Source organism: Crinia signifera, chromosome 4, assembly GCF_055691185.1.
Source record: "Crinia signifera chromosome 4, ASM5569118v1, whole genome shotgun sequence".
In the NCBI taxonomy this organism is placed as follows: domain Eukaryota; kingdom Metazoa; phylum Chordata; class Amphibia; order Anura; family Myobatrachidae; genus Crinia; species Crinia signifera.
The window spans coordinates 208,122,582-208,148,069 of record NC_139220.1 but is presented as its reverse complement, the minus strand read 5'-3'; the positions used below and the strand labels follow the sequence as shown (position 1 = coordinate 208,148,069).

The 25,488-nt window shown below is 41.9% G+C and overlaps 1 protein-coding gene across 4 annotated transcripts; it reads left to right on the top strand.

The window, feature by feature from the left end:
• Positions 1-579: 579 nt before the first annotated feature.
• Positions 580-25,465, top strand: SNX33 (sorting nexin 33). 4 transcript variants are annotated; one of them, XM_083183625.1, is made up of 4 exons: positions 580-716; positions 18,408-19,105; positions 20,715-21,427; positions 22,874-25,465. In XM_083183625.1, the coding sequence occupies exons 2-4, from the start codon at positions 18,423-18,425 to the stop codon at positions 23,125-23,127; spliced, it is 1,650 nt and encodes a 549-aa protein (XP_083039751.1). In that variant the 5' UTR covers positions 580-716; positions 18,408-18,422; the 3' UTR covers positions 23,128-25,465. The 4 variants fall into 4 exon arrangements, with proteins under 4 accessions (XP_083039751.1, XP_083039749.1, XP_083039748.1 ...); XM_083183623.1 differs by having other exon boundaries at positions 605-1,168; XM_083183622.1 differs by having other exon boundaries at positions 606-1,439.
• The last annotated feature ends 23 nt before the right edge of the window (positions 25,466-25,488 follow it).

Below are 25,488 nucleotides of genomic sequence, written 5' to 3'. Positions count from 1 at the left end.
CATAAATGCAAGATACCTCATTCAAATCTAAAAATATTCTGAAATACGGAATAATCTGTTATCCAAAATGCTTCTATTCCCGAGCATTTTGGATAAGGGATACTCAACCTGTGGATAGATACTTATGTGTTGGAGAACCATATGGCACTTTCACTTCCCTCCCTAGCTGCTTGTGCTGTCACCTTCATGCCCAGTGTCTGTGTGCAGGGCCTGACATCATGGAAAAACAATAAAGGGAATTTAATATGACTGACAACAGCATGCAGACTGGGATGTTACAGACCGAAATGTAACTGCAGGCAGCACCAAAGCTGTCATTAACCCCACAGTACATTACAACGACGGTTAAGTTGGATATGTATTAAAATAATTTTAATGACATCAACAAAAACATTTTAAAAAGACGGAAAGTTGACAAAGACAAGCATCGGAGTGATGACAAGTAACTAATATTACCTGTTACAAAGTCACTTATATACAAAGCCCTGCCATCCGGGTCATTATAGGCTGTAACTTTCAGTACAATCCCAGCAAAGGTGTCACTTCTTCCTAAGCCTGTAATGCGTGTGCCCTAAGCAGCAGCAGCGGCGGCAGCAGCAGCACTTGTGTAGGAGGTGGGAGGAGGACTGGTCACTGCTCACTCTGCTCCCGGCCGCCACCAGCACCTCCTCTGGGAAGGAGGAATGCACAAAAGGAGGAGTTTACATAACACAGGGGTAAGAAGAAGGAGCAGAGGGGGGTTGTTGTGGGTTCTCCCCAAGACCCTAAAAGATCCTTTATCCTGAAAAGAGATCACCCTTCCCCCTAGGTGTCGGGGCTGGCCTTGCCTGTCACACCCTCCGCCTACCTCCAGGGTGAAGGTAACACATCCCTGCTGCAGCCTGCTCTGGGACTCGGGAGAATAATGTAAACATTCCTGTTTCTGTGCAACTCGCAGACCACCTCTCTCTCCAAGAGGCCAGAGGCACGGAGTGCCTCCCACGATGACGGCGTGCAGGTCGCTGGCTGCAGACGTGGTGCTGATAGTGTGGTGATCCCGGTGGCACATGGATGTTCCCTGCGTCGTGTTCTTTTCTGCAAACGGAAATAGTTTTTTTTTTTTTTTTCTGTAGCAGTGAATTCCTGAGGTTCCTAGTCCTTCCATCACAGGGGAAGCGCTGTGTGACATGTATGTATCTGCGGTCAGCAAAGTAGCTGTGCCCTGTTTCCTGTGCATCGTGACCCGAGCCTGGCTGCCTCACAACTTCAGTCCCTTTGGAAATGCTTAAGTTTAATGCTTGAACTTTTTGGGGACTGATGGCTGCATCTCGTCTCTTATACAGTGGTTTGGAAATTCCCCACAGCACCAATTTCAGGAATACAAGAGATTGTTCCTGAATACTGCCAATATTTGCAGTGTCCACATAACCTGTGCTGCACCCAGGAGGATATCACTTGTGGTGAGTCCTGTATTGTTAGGGTTGCACCCAGGCAGATACAGTATCACTTGTAGGGAGTCCTGTATTGCTGGGATTGCACCCAGGCAGATATCTAACTTGTGGTGAGCCCTGTATTGTTGGGATTGCACCCAGGAGGATATCACTTGTGGTGAGTCCTGTAGTGGTAGGATTGCATCCAGACATATCACTTGCAGTGAGCCCTGTATTGTTGGGATTGCAACCAGGAGGATATCACTTTTGATGAGTCCTGTATTGCTGGGATTGCACCCAGGCAGATATCACTTGTGGGGAGTCCTGTATTGTTTGGATTGCACCCAGGAGGATATCGCTTGTGGGGAGTCCTGTATTGTTGGGATTGCACCCAGGAGGATATCGCTTGTGGTGAGTCCTGTATTGTTGGGATTGCACCCAGGAGGATATCGCGTGTGGTGAGTCCTGTATTGTTGGGATTGCACCCAGGCGGATATCGCTTGTGGTTAGTCCTGTAGTGTTGGGTTTTGTTTGTGTTGGAATCTTTCCTGTAAATGCTGACATTCACGTCATACCTGTTTTTGTAGCTAGTAGTCCTTGGAAGTCTCACTCTGTGCTAAGTGTGTACAATGCACTGCATTGTGCTGTGCTTTCATAGAAACAATGTATCCACATATAAAATGAAATTCTCAGTAAATTAGATAATTTTACTAAATGACAAACTTTGCATGTTTTTATATTGTGTGCGGACAAACTCTTATACACGGTTAGGCTTAAAAAATGCTTCAATGAAATGTTAAACCTTTAATGCATGCACAAGGATATTTCAATTTGATTTGCGTTACTTGTGGATTATAATGTTAGCAAATTGAGAATAGAAGCAAGTGTAACTGTATAGGATAGGACTCATATCTGATTACCCATGGAGAGCAACAATCTGTAGCCCCAAAACAGGAAATGCCAAAAGCATAGTTGGCATAGTGGTTGGCATTGCTGCATCAGAAGCACCATCTGTGTGTAGATTGTATGTTCTCCTAAGTTTCCATTGGTTCTTTCCAGTATAATCCAGTTTCCTTCCACACCCCAAAACATACAGGTAGATAAATTGACAAAAATGTAACCGTGGTGTAGAAGTCCATGTGGTAGGGAATAGGGATTGAAATCTCCACTAGAGCATACTGATGTGAATGGCCAAACATTCTCTGCGTGATATGTAATATAAAGAACTGCTAATAAAATAAATACATTTTTGACTTGCCCGTTGCTCTAGTCAACAATTTACTTTTGTCCTGCTCTGTGAGTGGTCATCTCCCTAATAGCTCAGACAAGGCCCCAGTACCAAACAGATGGATGGGCTAGTTGGAAATGTAACCCCGATCAGGCAAAGTGCCAGGATCAGCTAGCGTGTGGGTAATTAGAAGTGGTTTTCAGTCAAGCCAGCTTTTCCCCATCTCAATCCTCAAGGTACCATAAAGTACCGGTAGTAAAGGTATCCATACTGCAGCACAGGTGACTTCATTAGTATATGTCTGTCTTATATATCCATCTGTTCTTAAGAATTGATATCGATAAAACATACCTCCCAAGTCCCAACATGACCATCTCCATCCAAAGAATGCTCTGTTCCTGGACTTCCCCCTTAATTTATGATTGAAACACCTTTCTCTGCCATCAACTGTTTTAAACAGATTAATTGATAAGAAAGGTGTTTCAATCATAAACTAAGGGGGAAGTCCAGGAACAGAGCATTGGAATGGGTCATGATGGGAGGTATGGATAAAACCTGGACTCTTGGTGTGTTTTGAGGATTGAGTTTGAGAATCCCTGTAAGCCAGTAGTGCTGTGGCACCCTGGAGTGCTGGGGGGGGGGGCACTTTCTGTTGTGTCACAGGTCAATGGCTTGTGACTCGATTCATTATTTAAAGCATGGGTCCTCAAACTGCGGCCCTCCAGATGTTGTGAAACTACAAATCCCAGCATGCCTTGCCATAGTTTTAACACTCCCTTATAGCAAAAGTTTCAAAACATCTGGAGGGCCGCAGTTTGAGGACCCATGATTTAAAGCATACTTGCCTCCATGAGGGAGAAATTGCTCTGTTCCTGGACTTCCCTGGTAATGTAGGCTTGCTATCACCTGCGGTGAAACACCTTTCTTAAGGTGCGTACACACGGGGGAGATATATTGCTAGCAATATATGACTGAGCAATATATTGCTCAGTTTCTCCTTTTAATCAGCGACCAAAGATGGTCGCTGATGAAAGGGAACCTCTGCCACCAGCGATTAGAAAGGGGCTGAAAACGGGAGCGCGCACCCGGCGATTTGTCACCGGGGCACACTCCCATCACTGGCAATATGGTCGCCAGTGACCATATTTCCAGCGATTTCAGCCCCCATCGCCCCCGTGTGTACACAGCTTTATTAATTATCTAGCTCACTGCAGGTGATGGCAATCATACATTACCAGGGAAGTCCAAGAACAGAGCATTTTCTCCCTCATGGAGAGGGTCAGGTAGGCAAGTAAGATTTAAAGTCCATGTGATGGGCAAAACCAGAGCTGTATACCTTCCAAAATGACCCATTCCATTAGGTAAAAATGCTCTGCACCTAGACTTCCCTCTTACTGCATGATTGCTGTCACCTGTGGTGAAACACCCATCTCCTCAATTAACTAGTTAAACACAGGTAACTGTAATCATACATTCAGTTCAAGTCAAGGAACAGAGCATTTTGTACCTAATGGATGGGGTCATGTTGGAGAGTATGGCTGGTGGCTGCCAATTTTAAAATATGTGGACAAAAAGAAGCACCACCCTGTCCCTCACCACAACATAACTGACCCTAAAGCACAATTTTCTTAATTTAATATTTATTTCAGAGTTCCTCAATAAAAATCTTTTGGCCTTTGGTTGCCATGAAAATAATGTGCTGTTATTCAAAAACGTTTGTATGCCACTTCTGTAAGTGATGTTGAGAGAAATGTATAAATGGACTGAATGTAGGTAGATAGCTATAAATTAATGTACTGCTCGTAAGTGTAAGTACAGCATAGCATATTCAGTACAGGCATGATTGAGTGGTTGCAACAGTGCATGTGATCCAGGAAGTATGATTTCATTTTAGATTTAAAGAATGACTGTGATAGTTTGAGGATTGTTTTGGTGAACATTAAGGCATTATCATGAAAAACTCCTGTCGAAGTTGTCACTGTCGCCCAAGTTCCCGCTGACCTATTGCTTGTGTCGATCATTTGTCTTGCTGCTGACTATATTTAGGCATATATCTACTGTCGATTAAAGAACTTATTAGTGGTTAACCACGTGATTGGCGATCTATTCATGGTCAATCCGCTATTCCATAATTGCTAATATTAGGATTGGGGTGCCTGTCTGACTGTTGGGCACAGAGGGAGGGTTAGTAGTTAGGGATAGGTTACATACTTATCGGATTGCCGGAGGAATGTCTGGAGGTCTAACCCAGGAAGTACATGACCTCCAGGACCCAGAAAGCTGCACTGGAGCTGCTGCAGCTGGCAGTAGCAGGGAAGATACTACTGAACCACCAGCGACCCTTATATTAAGATTTCATCATTGTCTACATAATGAACTTCAACACGGCTGTCATTCTAATGATGGATGCCTACATTATGTTGCTCAACATATGATTCCACTCCCTTATGGAATATGGGTTATACATTGTTGCTAAATAGAGACCTTGATATGGTATACATTGTTACAACAATATATTTACTAGTATTGTTATCGCCGCTGTTTCTAAAGCGAGTTTTGTCAATGCTGGGTGACCTTCATTAGGGCCGTAATTTGGATCTAACACATTTCTGCATAAATATCTGACTCCAGTCCTTTGGAGTCATTATTAAGTAAATTAAAGTGGTTTGTTTATAAATCAGAATGGCAACATTCCCGGTTGTCCCCTGGGAATACTCTATATGTATGTCACCAAAAAATTTATCTAAATATTTAGGATATGAGATTAGACTAAAATAGACTTCCTGTAGGAAAACAAACTGCGATTAGAAGACACAACTCTGTCCCTTTGCACTGCTGCATTCTAATATAGTAATATTAGAATGCAGCAACTAATTGCTTCACATTGATTAGCCGTTGGCTTTGTAAACGGAACTGTACACCTGCTAAGGACACCGTGGTCACAGAGCTGCTCACATCACAAAACAATAGAACTAATACGTTAATCTAAAGTAGCTGTGACAGCATAGCGCCACCTGATAGCTCCTCTCCGGTAATCTTTATATGAAGGGAAAGAAAAGCGGAGGTCATTTATTGTGTTCTCAAACACAAAAGAAAGCGACGGATGAAAATTATTTCTATTGAATCTATCCTATACTAAATTTCACTTCATACAACATAAGCTGAATTAAAGGTACATAAAAAGGGAGGTAACCCTGCATGAACCTTGGAAAAGGGACCGTTCTGTTACCATTTTGGAGTCACATGTGATTGAGCATCACAGTACAGGTGTGAGCGGTTTCATCGTGCAGCAAAGATCTAGGGCAGGGGTGTCCAACCTTTCACCTTCCCTGGGCCACATTAGAAGTTGAAAATTTGGTTTGGGCCACACATAAAATAAAATATCAGTAACGATACCTGATCATCCAAAAAAACATAGAAAACATAGTTAACATATTAAACTTACTTGGAAATGAAGTTAGTGAGATGTTTGACATTGTTTCTCAGCCACCAATGCATCCAGATTTGCTTCGATGGAACTTGTTGCAATTCTCAGCGAGTGCTCAAGGTGCTCATCAGATATTTTGGTTCTAGTTTTATTCTTTGTGTGCTTCATCCTTGAAAATAGCTGCTCACAAATGTAGGTGCTTCCAAATAGCGATGACATGAATAAGGCATTTTCTATATATTCTTTGTGAATTGCTGCACTCATCCCCTGTGTCAACAGCTGTGGTGAGTGATCACTACAGGGGGCATTATGAATAGAAGTGGCATTACCAGGGGGTATTCTATTCATAATGCCCCCTGGTAATGCCACTTATATTCATAATGCCCCCTGGTAATGCCACTTATATTCATAATGCCCCCTGGTAATGCCACTTATATTCATAATGCCCCCTGGTAATGCCACTTATATTCATAGTGCCACCTGGTAATGCCACTTATACTCATAATGCCCCCTTGGTAATGCCACTTATATTCATAGTGCCAACTGGTAATGCCACTTATATTCATAATGCCCCCTGGTAATGCCACTTATATTCATAATGCCCCCTGGTAATGCCACTTATATTCATAGTGCCACCTGGTAATGCCACTTATATTCATAATGCCCCCTGGTAATGCCACTTATATTCATAGTGCCACCTGGTAATGCCACTTATTTTCATAATGCCACCTGGTAATGCCACTTATATTCATAGTGCCAACTGGTAATGCCACTTATATTCATAATGCCCCCTGGTAATGCTACTTATATTCATAATGCCCCCTGGTAATGCCACTTATATTCATAGTGCCAACTGGTAATGCCACTTATATTCATAGTGCCACCTGGTAATGCCACTTATATTCATAGTGCCCCCTGGTACTGCCACTTATATTCATAATGCCCCCTGGTAATGCCACTTATATTCATAATGCCCCCTGGTAATGCCACTTATATTCATAATGCCCCCTGGTAATGCCACTTATATTCATAATGCCCCCTGGTAATGCCACTTATATTCATAGTGCCACCTGGTAATGCCACTTATATTCATAATGCCACCTGGTAATGCCACTTATATTCATAGTGCCAACTGGTAATGCCACTTATATTCATAATGCCCCCTGGTAATGCTACTTATATTCATAATGCCCCCTGGTAATGCCACTTATATTCATAGTGCCCCCTGGTAATGCCACTTATATTCATAGTGCCACCTGGTAATGCCACTTATATTCATAATGCCCCCTGGTAATGCCACTTATATTCATATTGCCCCCTGGTAATGCCACTTATATTCATAATGCCCCCTGGTAATGCCACTTATATTCATAATGCCCCCTGGTAATGCCACTTATGAATATGTGGCATATTCGTAATGCCACTTATATTCATAATGCCACCTGGTAATGCCACTTATATTCATAGTGCCAACTGGTAATGCCACTTATATTCATAATGCCCCCTGGTAATGCTACTTATATTCATAATGCCCCCTGGTAATGCCACTTATATTCATAGTGCCCCCTGGTAATGCCACTTATATTCATAGTGCCCCCCCCCTTATGAATATAAGTGGCATTACCAGGGGGCATTATGAATATAAGTGTCATTACCAGGGGACATTATGAATATAAGTGGCATTACCAGGGGGCATTATGAATATAAGTGGCATTACCAGGGGACATTATGAATATAAGTGGCATTACCAGGGGGCATTATGAATATAAGTGGCATTACGAATATAAGTGGCATTACCACTTATATTCATAATGCCCCCTGTAGTGATCACTCACCACAGCTGTTGACACAGGGGATGAGTGCAGCAATTCACAAAGACACTGATGGTAGTGGGGGTATGAGAAGGCACCGCTGGCCTGGCTGCCTGCTCCTGCCGCCGCCGCCGCCACCCATCAGATCATCATCCAGCCCTGCGCGCTGCTGGGATGGATCACGCGGGGGAAGCGCCAGCTCAGACGTCCTTCGGACCGCGGGAGCAGCTGAGTGCGCCTGCACATTCGCACCAGCGCTCCCGCGGCCGTTTTAGGTTTGGGAGAACTCGATGCTGGCCGCGGCCATCTTTACTTTGGGCACAGTGCCGCGGCCAACACGGAGACGCTGCTGCGGGCGGACCAGGTAGTTGCCCTAAATATATTATACTTAGAATTTCTTAAAATGCACTGGGCCGCATTACTACCCGACCTGGGCCGCATGCGGCCCGCGGGCCGCGGGTTGGACAAGCCTGATCTAGGGTTTGTATCTGAGTGGCATGCTGCTGCCACTGCTATAACATCAGCAAATGTATGCTAACGGTAATATCAGCCCATCCCCTAATATAAACATGTGCTTTTAATTGTGTAAAGACTGGGATGCCAACTTTGTGAATCTTTATAAGCAACAATCTTGCTTGCTACCATCAGAGGCACATGGAAATTTGCCACTGCCCCATTCTAAAGCCCCATACACACTAGACCGGGGGTAGCCAACTCCAGTCCTTGAGAACTACCAACAGTTAACGTTTTTCCAGGTCTCCCCACAGAATCACAAGTGAAGTAATTAGCTCCACCTGTGGGTCTTTTAAAATGTGTTAGTCAGTAATGAGTGCACCTGTGTACCTGCGAGGTGAACTGAAAAATGTGAACTGTTGGTAGCTCTCGAAAGACAGGAGTTGGCTACCCCTGCTCTAGACAATCTATAAAAGATATCGCTCAGAAGGGCCTTTCTGAACGATCTTGTTAAAAAACTTGTCTAGTGTATATGCTCAGTATTGTTAACAATGTGTGATGTGATTGTTAACGACCCCAAACCCCCTTCATCTGTAAATGCAGCTCAATCTAACAGTAACATCAGCGTCTGTATGCACAGCTGGGGACCTGTTGACATCACACATTGTTCAGTTTGTGTTGTCTATAGCGTTTAAGATTAGATTCTCTATAAGAGTATGGCCTCCAATGTAAGCAATTTAGCGCCTGCATTTCCATCTAGTCCAGTGGTTCCCAAACTGTGTGCCGTGGCTCCCTGGGGTGCCTCGGGACACTTGCAGGGGTGTCCCGGGTTGTTGGTCCAGGATCAATTGAAATTATTTATGGTCAATTATTTATGGACAAATCCAGTGCTGGTGGCTGCCAATCATAAATATGTGTACAATCAGAAGGAAATCATGTCCTTTGCCACATAACTGAACCTAAGAAGCATATATAAACCCAATCTACCTAATTTTATATATTATTTGGGGGGCCTAGGGGTGCCGTGGAAAAAATTCTGATACTCTAAGGTGCCGTGATTCGAAAAAGATTGGGAACCCCTGATCTAGTCCATCGACACTGCGTTAACATAAACATAAGACTTGACATATCTGTGCATCTGATAGCCACTATCCATGAACTCTAAATACATTCCTTATATACATTTCCTAGATTGTCTCAATTGTAACAGCAACTCTGGCCATACACACCGTTGGGCGCCTGCTCTGTTGCATCTTTTTAGTTAATTAAAGTTTTGCCCCCTGAAGTTTCAATGTATGGTTTCTGGTGACTCCCGGGATAGACTCCGATAAACCAGTAGTTGGTGGTTTGTTCTACTTAATATATGCAAAAGCTTATATGAAAAAGAAATTCCACATCATGGCTCTCGCTAACTATATCATCCATTGTACTGCATGTACAGATGATGTAGGGCATCGCTAACAATCCGTGGGAGCGCACTTCTTTAATGGTATAGTGTGTAAACACTAGACGATATACGCAATAATGTCGTTAGCAATGGTTTTTATCAATTTTATCAATGGTAGTGTGTACACCACACAGGATATAACTTTACTTTTTTTTTTTTTTTTCTTCATTAAAGTGACATGCTTCTGTCCCAGCCCAGGTGCCTGCAAGACATTTATTTATTTATTTATTGATTTATTAGCAGTTTCTTATATAGCGCACACAGATTCTGCAGCGCTTTACAGAGAATATTTGACCATTCACATCAGTCCCTGCCCCAGTGGAGCTTACAATCTATATTCCCTACCACATGTACACGCACACACAGACATTCTAGGGTTCATTTTTTGGGAGACAATTAACCTACCAGTATATTTTTGGATTGTGGGAGGAAACCGGAGTACCCGGAGGAAACCCACACAAGCATGGGGAGAATATACAAACTCCGCACAGTTAGGGCCATGGTGGGTATTGAACCCATGACCTCAGTGCTGTGAGGCAGTCTAACCATTACACCGTCCATACTGCCCATTTATTTATTAATTACATTCAACCAACAAATCATTTCTTATTGTAATATGCGGTGATACGAACTAACAATGTAGGAAATGTATATATAGGCAATCCAAAATGTCAATAACCACATAAGAGTCTGGATGTAATACAGTCTGAACTTGCTGGAGGTGCAGAATACCAGATGAACTCGGATGTTTTTTTTTTTAAAACGTCAGTCATTTACAAGGCATGATTTTTGCCTTTTTAAATGATTACCGCTTTAACAAACAAATCTGAGTTCGGTTGGCATCTCCCATCTCTGGCGAACTCTGCCTGTGTTACATCCTGCTACATATGTTCAAAATCAAGATCTAAAATGAAGCATCAATAATAAAAAAAAATCTGAAGGTTTTTTCTCCAGTGGGGGCACAGCCCTGACAACGGAGGCATGCCTGGACTGTTTGCAGGGCAGGTTGCAGCAGCTGTGTGACGTCACATGGACATGGCAATAGGAAAAATGTGCCCATCGACTGCCTTTGCAGCGATGCTTTGCAGGCAGGGAACTATCCTAAAGATGCAAGCAAAGCAATTTTCTGCACAGAGAAGTGTTCACATCTCTGTGATGAGATTGCAAGATTTAGCAATCAAAATGTGGGAACGGACACGGCATGTGGGGAGGGATTTGGCATGTGGAACGGGCCTTGTCCTGTGCTGCCCCTCCCCTTCTGCATACTATTGGATGGAGTTGCAGTTTTGAGAATTCTTGCAAAACTACATCTCATACTGAAGTAGACCCAAAATCCTTTTGCCAAATTTCTATCATTATACAGCACTTTTAATAAAGAAGAAACTATTGATACAAACTTCTAGGTCAATTATTTGTGACATCAATAGAATTGTGTAAAGGACTTTCTAATACTCGGGGCCCCACTCCAAGATTGTACAGTGTATATACAGATTCTGTGTTGGTTATTCTGATTCACTCGGAAAGGCACAATTTTAAATTTGGGTGGTGTGTGTTGAAACTGAAATCTAAATTGCAGTGTAAAAATAATGCAGCCAGTATTTACCCTGCACAGATACAAAATAACTCCCCAAAATGTATCTCTCTGCACATATTACATCTGCCCCACCTGTAGTGAACATGGTTTTGCCCATTTTCCAAACAAATTTGTACAGCGATCAGATCTGAATAAAGGCCATGGTTTTGTCCATTAGAGAATGTTTGTGCCTTTCTGAGTGAATCAGAATAACCCCTTGTATCCCTTCCGTTGCCAGCAGGGAAGTTTGTGGAAAAGGCTGCCTTGTATTGTACACAATAACTTGTTTATATTGAGTGTGAACAAGGGGTCTGGGTAGGATATATAGATCCAGAGACAGGGCACTCACCAATTTTTTGCATTGAAAAAAAGCTTTTATTCCTCACAAACGCTGCAAACGATGCAATAGCATTATACTTCCTGAATGCACTCCATTACTGTATCACATATACAGTAGTGGAGCGCATTCCCAGAAGTATAATGCTATTGCGTCCTGGCGTTCACATGACCGGGTGAACACATACCCGGAAGTGCATAGCGCAACAGCAGCGTGAATAAAAGATCTTTCTCAGGTAAATAACCCATTATTTGCAGCATGACTAAGGTCCAAGTTTAGGACCGAAACGTTGGAAATATGCAGTGTTTGTGAGGAATTAAAGCATTTTTTACTGCAAAAAATTGGTGAGTGCCCTGTCTATGGATTTGTACACGTCTTTAAAAGGATGACTGCAGCAGCACACTGGCGTTGGAAACTAACTGTGAGTGCATTGACAAATCAGTCTATATTCTATTATAATAAAATGTATTTAGCCTTGGGTAGAGTTGTCTTATCCACATTCTTTGTATTAGGGAGTGTCTCTCCCAATCAGCATGTATATGAACCTAAAATAAATGGATGGATATAAAGAGTTATTCAGACCTGATCGCACAGCTGTGAATTTGCAGGCCAGGCAATAATCGAACGACTGTGCATGTGTATGGATCGTAGTGCGCAAGGCCATCCTGCGATAAAACCCTGCTACTTTTTTATCACTGGCCATACCCAAATTGATTGACATGAACTTGGCATTTGGGGGTGGTAACCGTGTTTTCTGGGAGTGTCAAAAACACAGGTGTGCCCAGTGGTGTAACATCAGCTCCGGGTCCGAACAGTCTGTTTCTATTGCACCCACCGAGTAATGCTGGCCACACATCAGACCAACTTTCCTCCATCCATACAACTAGTTGCTTGGATGGAATAAAAATATGGCTCTGGATGGCAGCAAATGTAATATTTACTTTAGAAATTTGGGCCCAAAATCTGGAAAAGTACAAAAACTGTCACTCGGACACGGTACTGTAGTTGAAACTGTTTGATTTAAACAATTTGACTGAATTTTGTTGTCCATTTTCCTGGGTTTGTGAGCACATTTCTGATCATCCTTTGCCCCCATCCAGTACCATATTTTTATTCCATCCAAGCAACTAGTTGCGTGGTTGCAGGAAAGTTGGTCTGATGTGTGGCCAGCATTAGTCCTGGGTTACACACAGACTGCACACACTGGATTTCACCGCTGCTGGGAGGTGATTGTCTGATGATCACAGGGCAATATAGCAGCCTTGCGATCAGGTCTGAATAACCCCCATAGTGTAAAATCATGTAATGGCTAAAAAAGTGCAAACTGAAAATATAGAGTGATAATAAACATACAGTAAAAAGCAAAAAAAAGACGTAAATCTACTATACAGTAGGTTAGCAGCTATAGTGACCTGAGCACACCAGCTGCCTCTGAATTTGGCTCTGCCCTCGCCCCCTGGTACGTAACTGCTCCTCCACCGACATGTTTCAGCCAGCGTGTGGTCTTTGTCAAGGTATCGGGTGGTTAGAAATTAGTCTTATTGGGTTAATTATGCAGCCAATAATCTATATTGCCCTGTCATGTTCATATTTGGGGGGGTATTTCTCATAAACTGGTAGCCTCTGATCACCTGATGTGTTAGTCCTGCAAATAAAGGTTACTACACGCCACCCAACTCCTGCTGTATGCTGTCGTTACCATTCCTAGGTGATGAGTCTGCTTTCCTAATTCCCTGGCAGATTCAGTAATACCTTTCTGCAATCACTCAATAATCAACCTGATTCAGAATAAAGTACATTTGGACTTTATTACTCAAAAGAAGAGCGCTTGCAAAAAATGTATATAGTAGCCCCCTGCATGCGTCTTGGAATGCAGATAAATCCACGTTTGGGCCTGGTTTATTATTACTAGTCCTCAGCAGCAACATGAACTTTCTCTTTCCCTAAACTGTGTGAGGAAGATTTGCCGGCACATAGGCTTCTTTTCATTTACGTCCAAGACTGCATAGCCTGCATGCACTTACAAGACCTCATTGAACTTTGCCTTGTTACATACTGGGTCTACACATTCACACAAATAAGTGTAGATATGATTTAACCAATTGATTGAATGATTGACCGATTTTACAGTGTCAAGATGCACCCTGGCCTAATTGGCCTGGCCCTACTAAAACAGCCTGCCCGGTGCCACCAGTGTTCCGCAGGTGGCAAAAGTTGCTGTTTCTGCCTGGGGAATAGATGCAGTGTGCATGCCTGAATATCAGCACCCTGCCCCCATTCTGCAAGGAACATTATTATTATTATATAGCGCACACACCCCATCTATATGAAAACTTTTTCAGTTGAAATGTCTTTCGATCGGCTTTGCGATGTAGTTTACTTTGCGATGTATGTTACATTATTGTATTGCTCACCTGTTTTATTGGTTAGGGAGCGACCTTGGCTTTCCTGCACCCCCTCACTCTAAGCATACATTACTGATTTCCTTTACACTGCGTGGCAATCCTCTGCCCACCTTTTGTATGTGTCCTATTTCACCCTCCCATTATGTTATTTTTACATAATTTTGAAATTTTCTTAAGTTAAGTTAATAAACTTCCAAGGCCAATCAGACAGTAAAACCACTAATAGAACTGGCCATTGGTACATTTTTCTGCATCCTATTAGAAAAAATGTATCAGGTACAACATGTACAAATAATTCCTCAGACATATTTAATAATTATAATTATTATGTGTTCCTATCAATAATCGGTGCTTTCATTTATTAATAGTGAAGGAATAGTAGCTGTCCTACAATACGCTAGAACAGTTGTTCTAATAAAAGTTACATGAAGCTGTTATCAGTTACGTCTTGTGCACAAACAGGATGAGTGCATACATATTAGATTGCTTGAAGACTTGAGCAGAAACCTGGCAAATTCAACTGTTTGCTCAGTCCGTAAATGTCACATTATGCTTCCTTCTAGGTGCCAAATGCAAGGAATGTATGGAAAGAATCATAGGAATTTATTCCTGCTAGTGTTCTTAATCCAGATGTTCAGGAGTCTGAATTGTAGTAAGATTATGAATGACGTTTAAATTCGGAAAATTTGGGCACATTTATGCATTGGTCTTATTTATTTGTGAAGTTTAAGACAACGTGGTACCAAATGAGATTGGTGGCACTAGATCCCCCCGTAACTCTAGAATAACTACTTCAAAATAGTGTGATACATTTCTATGTTAAGAAACGGATTTATATGTAATCAGACGGTTGGATTAAAAATTTATATATATATATATATCAGTGGTTCCCAACCTTTTTTCTCTCCCGTACCCCTTGATTAAGCTTTTCACTTATAAGTACCCCCTCCTCTCAATTTGAACTATCCACAGTACTTACAAGTGGAGTGGAAGTGAGCGGTATGTGTGTCCTTATGCATGTCCTTATATTAAGGAGTAGCCGAGGAGTAGTGTGTGGTCAGGAATTGAGTACCTCTATGTCAGGCCGCTGGCTGTGTACTGTCTCAGGGGTTCCTGATAAAGCCTGTAGGATTAATGCCACTGCTTCCTCCACCTGTGGCAGCGCAGGTAGCTCCCAGTGGATTGCTGATCGGGCAAAAACATAAGTTGCTAATGACGATGCAGACAGAACCGGAAGTGATGTAACGTGATTCATCTCCATGGCAATGGGAGACTTATCCTGGAGACTTCTTCTTCTTCCGCCATTACCAATATTATTTTCAAGTACCCCCAACTGGTCTGCTGAGTACCCCCAGGGGTACTAGTACCCCAGGTTGGGAACCACTGATAGATATATATATATATCATGTAGAAAGATAACCCTTTCACTGCGCTGGAATAAGTATGTCCAGGCGGCACCTCCTATAAGTCCCCCCTGTTAGTGGGGGAGAGAGAATAGTACATACAACAGGGATATAGAGTGCGCCTTCTCTTGTATCACCACCACCACCACCTTAAATTTTAGATGGAGATAAATACTTTCGATCAACTTCTTAAGACAGTTGTACAATTTATAAAAAATCAACAAGACAAATTCAGATGTAGTATTGTTGCATTCAATGTTTCATATGGAGTCAAGATTTTTTCAATCATCACAAAATCCAACGCGTTTCGTCACTTGGACTTCATCAGGGGTGTAACAAAAATGACTCAATAAGAAAGAGCTTCCAATTAAAAACAACAACTAGGCTGGTTCCTCTGTCATTCTTGAACCGACTAGATTTAAGACTATTGCAGCTATTTGGAGTGGCATCTTGGGAGACACTGTTCAGTTTTTGAGAGGATTGATGGACAAACCTCTCCACACATCGCCCCATTTGCCCCATTCCATATTGAAATTGAGTCTTAAATCTAGTCGGTTCAAGAATGACAGAGGAACCAGCCTAGTTGTTGTTTTTAATTGGAAGCTCTTTCTTATTGAGTCATTTTTGTTACACCCCTGATGAAGTCCAAGTGACGAAACGCGTTTGTTTTTGTGATGATTGAAAAAATCTTGACTGAATTTGTCTTGTTGATTTTTAATAAATTGTACAACTGTCTTAAGAAGTTGATCGAAAGTATTTATCTCCATCTAAAATTTAAGGTGGTGATACAAGAGAAGGCGCACTCTATATCCATGTATGTATGTATGTATGTGTGTGTGTATATGTGTATGTGTGTGTGTATATATATATATATATATATATATATATATATATATATATATATATATAATCTCCTACATAGGACTTTTTGTATTAACACAATAAACGCTTGATATGTGTAAGCGCCCGTTTGCTCAGCCAATCATCCAGGTTATTATTGTTGCCTGCAGGGTGATGTACCCCTTATGTAGAACAAGCACTTATTGTGTTAATGACCTTACCACAAGTTCTTATGTGAGTGTGATTGTTTTTTTTTTTAATAAAAAATACATTAGTGTGTGCCTCCATTGTGTTTAACACTTTGAGTGCCAACGTTGCTGTGAGAGATCCTCAAAGAATGTGAGCGACGCTGGCATTTTTAGCAGTTTTTTCGGGGGATCTCTCACCCAAATGGTTAATATCACTTTTTCACATGTGCAGTAAAAATAGTTTTATGCATATGAAGGACAAAAAGTACATTACAGTAATTCTGCCACTATAATTCATGTCTGTGTCCTCCTAAATCCATTTATAGAGTATTATCATTTTTTTCAGCAGCAGAGAATAAAATGTAGTTTAGATAAATCGGTACTTGTTTAGTTTCACGGCGGCAGCGTATCAGTCGCAGCAGCGTCTGTGACCCCTTGCGGCGCTCACTTCGCTCACCCACACTACGGGCTCGGTAGCTCGCCACGCTATCTGAAATCAACTCCATGCCAAAGTGGATAGTGGGGGTATGAACTATTCACATTGGCATGGGCTTTATTTTATAAAGCGCCGAACCCGGAAGTAGCGGCCGGCCATGCTGCCGCCGTGAAACTAAACAAGAACCAATAAATCTTTAGCAGCACAACTGTGCACTAGTTATTTGGACAGTAGATTATGTGCAGCAGAACGCAATAATCCTACAGCCTCACTCAAAGCAATGTCTTCTTTGCTTTATGGAAAGACGTTAGTAGGTGGTTATCTGTTAATACTACCATATACATTAGCCACTGCACTGTTTTGTCCTCGGGCGGATGTGGTTGTTATGGGCTTGCTGTGCAGGCACTCAGAACATCACTGTGTATTCTTAACAGCAGTATAACCTTTTACACTGAATGTTAGTCTGGTAAACAAAAGACTACAGAAGCCGACCTACCAAATACAGATCATTTCATGAATGAACAATGGAAAGTACATTTACACCTCATAATACGCTAAATAATTGTCACTCAACTTAATCTTCTATTCTTCCTATCTGTGTTACAGGATAGCTAGCACTCCAACCCTATCAATAATTAGGGCTGGCTGCAGATCCTGATGTAGCAAAACATAGGAAACAACCTCCTGTGGCTATTTCCTCACATTGACTGATGTATTCAATATACAAAAAGACAGCATCGTGCTAGTAATGACCGCAATGCCAAATACACCGAATGAAATAGATTTTGATGTCAAGCTGGAAAGTTTGACCCATTCTCCAACATAACTGAAACTCTGCCTTGGTGATTCAGGGGCGGATTTATTGAACCTGGAGAAGTGATAAAGTGGCTGAGGATAATGAGGCAACCAATACACCCCCAATTGTCAAATTACGGGCTGGGTTTGAAAAATGAAAACTGGGAGCTGATTGGCCGGTGATAAAGTACCAGTCACTTTATCACTTCACCAGGCTTAATAAATCTGCCACTCATTTCTTTAAGTACTCAAACTTACAAGTTTCTTTCCTCAAGCGGTTCACCTGTTGACACGTGAACTCATGAACACCTCACTGTCTAGTCGCGCCTTAACCCTTTGCACATCATCTAACACAGTGTCCCCTAGGAATAACTTTCTATATGACTGTACATGTTCCCCCACCCGTTTATATTGTTTATACTGTATACTGTTTACTTGTTGCCCACCTGGCTGCTGCACAGCAAACCAAAAACAAATTCCTAGTATATGCAAGTATACCTGGCCAATAAAGCTGATTCTGATTCAACAAACACTGTGGGAAGAGAGAGATACTGTATATATAAAATGAATCAGTTGAGTAAAATTTTATGCAAAAGGTTATACTGTGTTATATGTTGCATGAATGTGCAGTTAATGTTATCCTTTCATATTGCAGTGATTCTCTCCAGTCATGGCATTGAAAGCCCGGGCTCTGTACAGCTTTCAGAGTGAAAACAAAGAAGAGATAGATATCCGAGAGAATGAGGAGCTGCGTCTTTTCAGTGATGTTTCTCTAGATGGATGGCTTCAGGGAACAAACAGCCGTGGTCAGACAGGCCTCTTTCCAGCTTCATATGTGGAAATCCTTCACATACCCCGATCCGGTTCAGTCCAAGTCGACTGCCCGGCACCTCTTACAGTCTACACCGAATCACCTCATCATGGAAGTTACGATGATGAGGAAGAGGATGATGATGATTGGGATGATTGGGATGATGGACAGTCTGTGGCAGAAGAACCCAGTGGTTCAAATGGGGTTCCGCACAATCAACCACAGCACCACTATTACCCCAGAGCTGAACATGCTCATCGGCCAAGACCACAATTAGAGCGTCAGGACAGTGTGGCCAGTGCGAAGCGGGGAAGTGTGGTGGGGAGGAATTTGAATAGATTCTCCAGCTTTGTAAGGTCAGGGGTGGAAGCATTCATTCTTGGTGATGTCCCCCAACTAGGCAGAGTACCAGAAAACCATGCCATTGAGATGGGACCCATGGGCCCACAATGGAGACCAAATCCGAACTCATTTAATTGCTCTGTAGAGGAACCAACTAAACAAACAAAGTTCAAAGGAATTAAGAGTTACATCTCCTACAGGTAAGAGAGCATGGCCGAGGATGTGAAAACCATTTTTGTTGGCATAGTAAATACAATCTGTGTTGTGTTGGTCAATGTCCAATGCATTTAGTGAATAGTGCTTTACATTTTTCTTTTGTGTGCAAATACTGCACTTGTTTATTGTGTATTTGTTAAAACATTTCTGAAAATGGCACTTCGGGCTGTAGAGTGTGGGGTATTTCCAAAGCAGGGACACTTATGTCATTGGCTACATAGTTTGTACTAAGGTGGAGCATGAATTGTAGTGATATATGAGGGTATGTCTACATAAGCCCATTATCTGTGTGACATTAGTCTTCTCATGGCGTTTTCAGGTCACTACTGTATGTCACTGCAGGGAACAAACAAAGTGTGTGGGAGGGTGTCGGAATTGGTTTACCACGCAGGTTGAGTGACCTGATTCATCTGTTTTTATGTATTTAACATTTTATTTTAAAATATTTTATTGAAAAAGATTAGGGTTTGTCTCCCCTAGCCTTTGTCCACAGGCCCCCGTTAGAGTGACATCCCGCCACCATTCTCAATAGACCCCCCCCCCCCCCCCCCTTCATAGTAATCCATATCATCCACACACAATCGGTGACCAGGTGACATTTTTGTATTACTTTTAAGAACTCTTAAAATCCAAGTTGTATTTGTTTATTTGGGCACTGCACCTCCATCCCCAGTGCAGATGGAGCTCCCTCACCCCCCCTACCACCACCATGGGGCAGTAATGCTCTCACACAGGCAGAGTACAGAGCATGGATCAGTGGGTTTGATAATCAGTCCCCACTACTACAGCTGTACTTGTAGAACTCTGCCAATTAGTGGTCTGTGGAGGACCTCTCCTTGTGCTTTTGTCACTGATTCTTGCACTTCAGAGGGGCGTTCGCACAGCATTTTAGGATGTGATTCTAGTAGTGATGTTGATGGACACAGGGTGAGGCTTCACTGCAGGGGAAGGGAGGAGCAGGAGGATATCCATGATGTTCATGTTCAGAGCAGGAGATGTGGTGGGATGGCAAAGTCACATAGGATGCAACAATTTCAGCTGAGGTCCTATACAACCGTGCCAGTTACATTTTTAAGCTATAATATTATTGCCGATAATTGACCAATTTGCTTAATATTGCAAAACATCTGTCCCAGAAATGAATGCCTGATTAACTATCTGACCACTCGATCAGATCATTGTCTGTTTTGGTAGTAAATCTAGTCCGTAGGAAACTGCTATTATACCTGTATGTGTAGTCCACTTCTGAAAGGATTCATTGACCTCCCTAGAGTTGTAAGTGATACTTGTCCCAGAAGCCTGCTTGGTCATCTTATCAATGTGGCATACTGCTCTCTGAGGTTGGCTCTCCCTATGATTCTCTGATTGACCATAATCCATGTACTATTTACAACTTTGTTCCTGTATAGTAAGGTCCGGTTTATCTCCATATTTGAGTAATACTTGCTGCTAACTCCAGTCATAGATATCACCACTCTGTTTCCTTATACATTCCTTATATAAAAGCATCGCTAGTAACTATAATTGCATCGCTAGTAACTGTAATCTTGATTTTTCTTGCTGTCTCTTACTGACTTATACTTTATCCCTTAGGCTAACCCCAGGTCACACCGTTTCTCCAGTTTACCGTCGATACAAGCACTTTGACTGGTTGTACAACCGCCTCCTACACAAATTTACTGTCATTTCTATCCCCCACTTGCCAGAGAAGCAAGCCACAGGACGCTTTGAAGAGGACTTCATCCAAAAACGCAAGCGTAGGTTGGTCCTATGGATGGACCATATGACCAGCCACCCTGTTCTTTCACAGTATGATGGTTTTGAGCATTTCTTGACCTGCCGGGATGAAAAGCAATGGAAAGCAGGCAAAAGGCGTACAGAGAAAGATGAGATGGTGGGTGCAAGCTTCCTGCTGACTTTGCAAATACCTTCTGAACATCAGGACCTCCAGGATGTGGAAGAGCGAGTGGATGCCTTTAAAGCATTTTCAAAAAAGATGGATGAGAGTGTCCTGCAGTTAAGTAGTGTGGTATCTGAATTGGCACGTAAACATTTGGGAGGCTTTCGTAAGGAGTTTCAGAAGCTTGGAGGTGCTCTGCAAGGTCTAAGTCACTCCTTCCAGCTAGACCCACCCTACGGTTCAGAGCCTTTGGTTGGCGCTATTTCTCATACTGGGCGCACCTATGAAATAGTAGGAGAAATGTTTGCTGAGCAGCCTAAGAATGATCAGTTTAGGTTTCTTGACACACTGTCCCTGTACCAGGGATTGTTGTCCAACTTCCCAGACATCATTCACCTACAAAAAGGTATGTCCTGATCCTTTGCTTAACTGCTAGTTTGTGACCCACTATGTATACTTTTATTGTGCCTCCATTGGCTTTGGGTATAGAACAGCACAGCAATTGTTTTTATTTAACATTAGTAATCAGATGTGATGCGACAAGTCAAAATGCCCGCTAGGTGGCTTTTAGAGGATAATCTTTTGGCAGCTGCCAATCTCAGATGGACGTCTTGTGCAGCTGATCATTGCTGAAAGGGCAGCCTAGAAGCACCCCCCCCCCCCCCCCCCCACCGTATACACACACACAGCCCACGCTGCAGAAGGGAGTAGCTGTCATAGAAGTGAAACAGACCCAAGCATTCAAGTGCATACCTGACTGCTGTAGAGAGTAGCGCCTACCAGGGAAGTGTAAAGCCGCACTGTCATAATAATCGAATAATAAGATATAGATAACTGATATTTCAATAATCAATATTGTTATGTGTTTCTAAACAAAACTGTAAATACTTAATTTTATTATTTATATATATATATATATATATATATATATATATTTATATATATATTATGTTGGATAAGTTTTAAAGGTACTTGTGTAGTTTCACGGCGCTGCGGGATCGGTGGCTCGCTACGCTCGCCACGCTATTTAAAATCAACTCCATGCCAACATGGATAGTGGAGGTATGAACTATCCTTGTTGGCATGGAGTTAAGTTACTTTTTTGGACATATTTCGTGGCGAGTGTATACCCGGAAGTAGCACGGTGCCATGCTGGCGCCGTGAAACTACACAAGTACAGTTTTAAATATGTTGGATAAGTTTTAAATAGATGGTCTTCTTATTCAATCAGAGCAAAAAAATACATCAATTCCCGAGCAGTGTGGGCAAGACACTTTCTACAGTTATTATTGTCCCGAACATTAAAACAGACAAATATAGATGAATTTAACTAGAGTCTAGAATTAGGTGGTATTTACAAAGCTGAGATTCAATCAGGGATTACTTGTGATGTTCTGTTTGTTCCTTTAGCAAGGTCCCTGAATCCTCATCCTGTGTGCTTCCTTTATGAAACAGGCATACTGCAGCTATTTTCAGTGTCCCAGTGACGCTTGCACAGGGCAGGGGCATTGTCAACAGCTGGTCCTATTTTAAAACTGGTATAAAAAAAGATGAGATCATGGTAGCTTCAGAAAAGCAATGGATCACAGGCAAAGTCACAAGGTTAAATATTACTTCACAATATTTAGTGTTTGGCTTTTTGGCTGGTCATTATTAAATGTGGTAAGTCAGAGAAAGATGGAGACGTGCTAAAAGCTAATACCAACTTGTTACAGTATCCCTCCAGCCATATTATAACCTGCAGTTTGACATTGCTAATTGGATGAGCCTTGGCAGGATTTGCATTTGACCTTTATATTACTGATAAAGGGGAAAAAATCTCATTCCCTTTTCTTATTTTTGGGATCCTCAGGAGCATTTGCAAAGGTGAAGGACAGTCAGCGTATGAGCGACGAAGGGAAGATGGAGCAAGATGAAGCAGATGGAATCCGGAAGAGATGCCGTGTAGTGGGTTTTGCTTTACAAGCAGAAATTAACCATTTTCACGAGAGGAGGCTGCTGGACTTTAAGCACGCAGTCCAGCATTATTTAAAAGAACAAATTCTCTTTTACCAGAGGGTGAGCAAGGAACTGGAGAAGACTCTACTGATGTATGAAAACATGTGACTTGGATATGCTTTATCACTTTTGGTTGGGAATTTAACTTTGTTTTATGACTTGCCAAATGCTGGTTTGGCATTGCCCGGTGAACTTTTTCTAATTAGTCTCCATGTCTTCCTTTACTTCCATTTATGTAACACGGTGCCTTTTACAATAGAAGGGACAGGATAGAAGGATTGAAAATATTTTTATGAGTTATTGGAAGAGTTTACAGATGGAGATCTTGTTATGGAGAAAAACTGTTTAAGAAAAAGGTGATTTGGTGTTGATATTGGTAAATGTATACAGTTTACAAAGTGCTGCTGCATTACAAGAGCAAAATACATTGGAGCTTTATTATATAGCTTAATGCCAGGGAGTGGAGAATTGCCAGGGAGGCCAACTGCTTGGATGGTAGATTGTGTGTCTGTCACCTACACACATGGAAGCAGCCAATGGGCCAAATGTATTAAGTAGAGATGTGTGGGTTCGGTTTTACCTGGATCTTATTGGCTATCGTCTGTCACATGTTGTGGATAGCCAATAAGATCCTGCTTTGAGAATTGAGTAAACTGGATGAAACCAAATGCGCACATCTCTAGTATTAAGCCTTAATAAGTGATAAAGTGAAGAGTGATTAAGGGACAGATGTATTAAGCTTCAAAAAGTGATAAACTGGAGAGTGATAAACAACCAGTCAATCAGCTCCTTACTTTAATTTTTCAAATCCAGTCTGTGATATGACAGACAGGAGCAGATTGGCTGTTTTTTTTTTATCGCTCTCTATTTTATCACATTTTGAAGTTTGATACAGATAGAGATATCCTCATCTATACCTGTAATAGGATTAACTGAGCCAACTTAATCCCCTGATGTATTGTATTGCAGCTAAGAACAATAGATGATGATAATAAGCCTTGGTGAGCCATGGCTCACCAGAGAAGGCTAGATGAAGAAGGCTTCATCTGTACATCTGGCCCAAAGAGAAATAAAGTACCAGACTGTAACATGGCAGATAGAAGCTGATTGGCTGGTACTTTATCACTCGTTATCACTCTCCATTTTATCACCTGTAAAGGCTTAATATATTTGGCCCAATATACCGTTGCGCTTGGCCTAAACATTCACTAAGATACATTCACATTACTGGCACAGAAAGTGCCTCTGTGATCTCTTGCAGTCCATGAACATTGGTTCAGCCCATTAATTGGCTGCCTACACTGTGTAGGTCACACTTGCACTTTATATTCCATTTTTAAACTAAATTACATTTTGAATGTGATATTTCTTATGTAGTAATCAAGATCTTTGTTTGCATCACTGTCTTTTAGTGTGTTTTCATTTTTATAGAAGATTATGGTTTTATTTCTTTCACTACAGCAGACAACAATTGTGTTTTTTTGTGCAGAATACTCCAATACCAGGAGGTAAATGTAACATCTTCCAGGCATCGGATCTGCCTGTTTTAATGCGGAAATTATATAAAAGGCGAAACCAACCCAGTTTTTGCCTTTTTAATATTTGCCACTGTAAAACAACGGACAGACCTGCCAGGATTTTGCTGGCTTTTAGATTTACCCCCACGTCTCGTTTTTCCTCGACCAAATTGTTTTGGATTGGTAAAGTTACTAAGCAGCAGACGCCTGCTTCTATACCTCAGTCACATTCCAGTAACCAGTCTCGTTTTTGCAGGCTTCGGTAAGCAGTGACCCCAGAAGTAAAGGGTGTGCCTGTGTATGTCGTGAGCAGGGTGGAAACTGACTCTGTGTTTGTATAGATTTGCTCACATACACGCACTCTCTGTGTGCCCTAGAGGGAGTTATGTCACTCATTAGGAATGTAATCCATTCAGAGCAAGGCAGTGGCAAGTTCTTCCACACAACATTACACAGCACCAAACAATTCTGTATACTTAAGTTTGTCACACACACCATTTGTGTAGAGTGAAAGGAAGATGAGATGAGAACATGAGTGCAAGCTTAAGGTACCAGGTTAGTGTACTGTGTACTGTGTGGTGCAGTGTGCCTGCGTCAGAGATGTGGTTATTCCTAAGTTCCTATTTCATGCTATAGCAGGAACTGGATGAGTACAGGATATTGTGCAGAACAAGAGTTTGTTGAATTTGTACTGAATACCCTATTGTGACAAAAAGGAGCAGAATCCTGTCTGCATACAGTCAATGTGCGGTTTCTGCTTTTTATTCCTGTTGCAAGTGTGCTGTATCAAAGTGGTAGCATACTGCTTGTACAGTGTCTATACAGGTGTTCACCTCTTTACAATTTTTGTAATGTCAAATTTAAAGGAAAAAAAAAAACTAAGATATTTTCTTGATCAATAACACACAATAAAACAGACCCTTGTTTTACATACTGTAGTTTGATTGCTTTA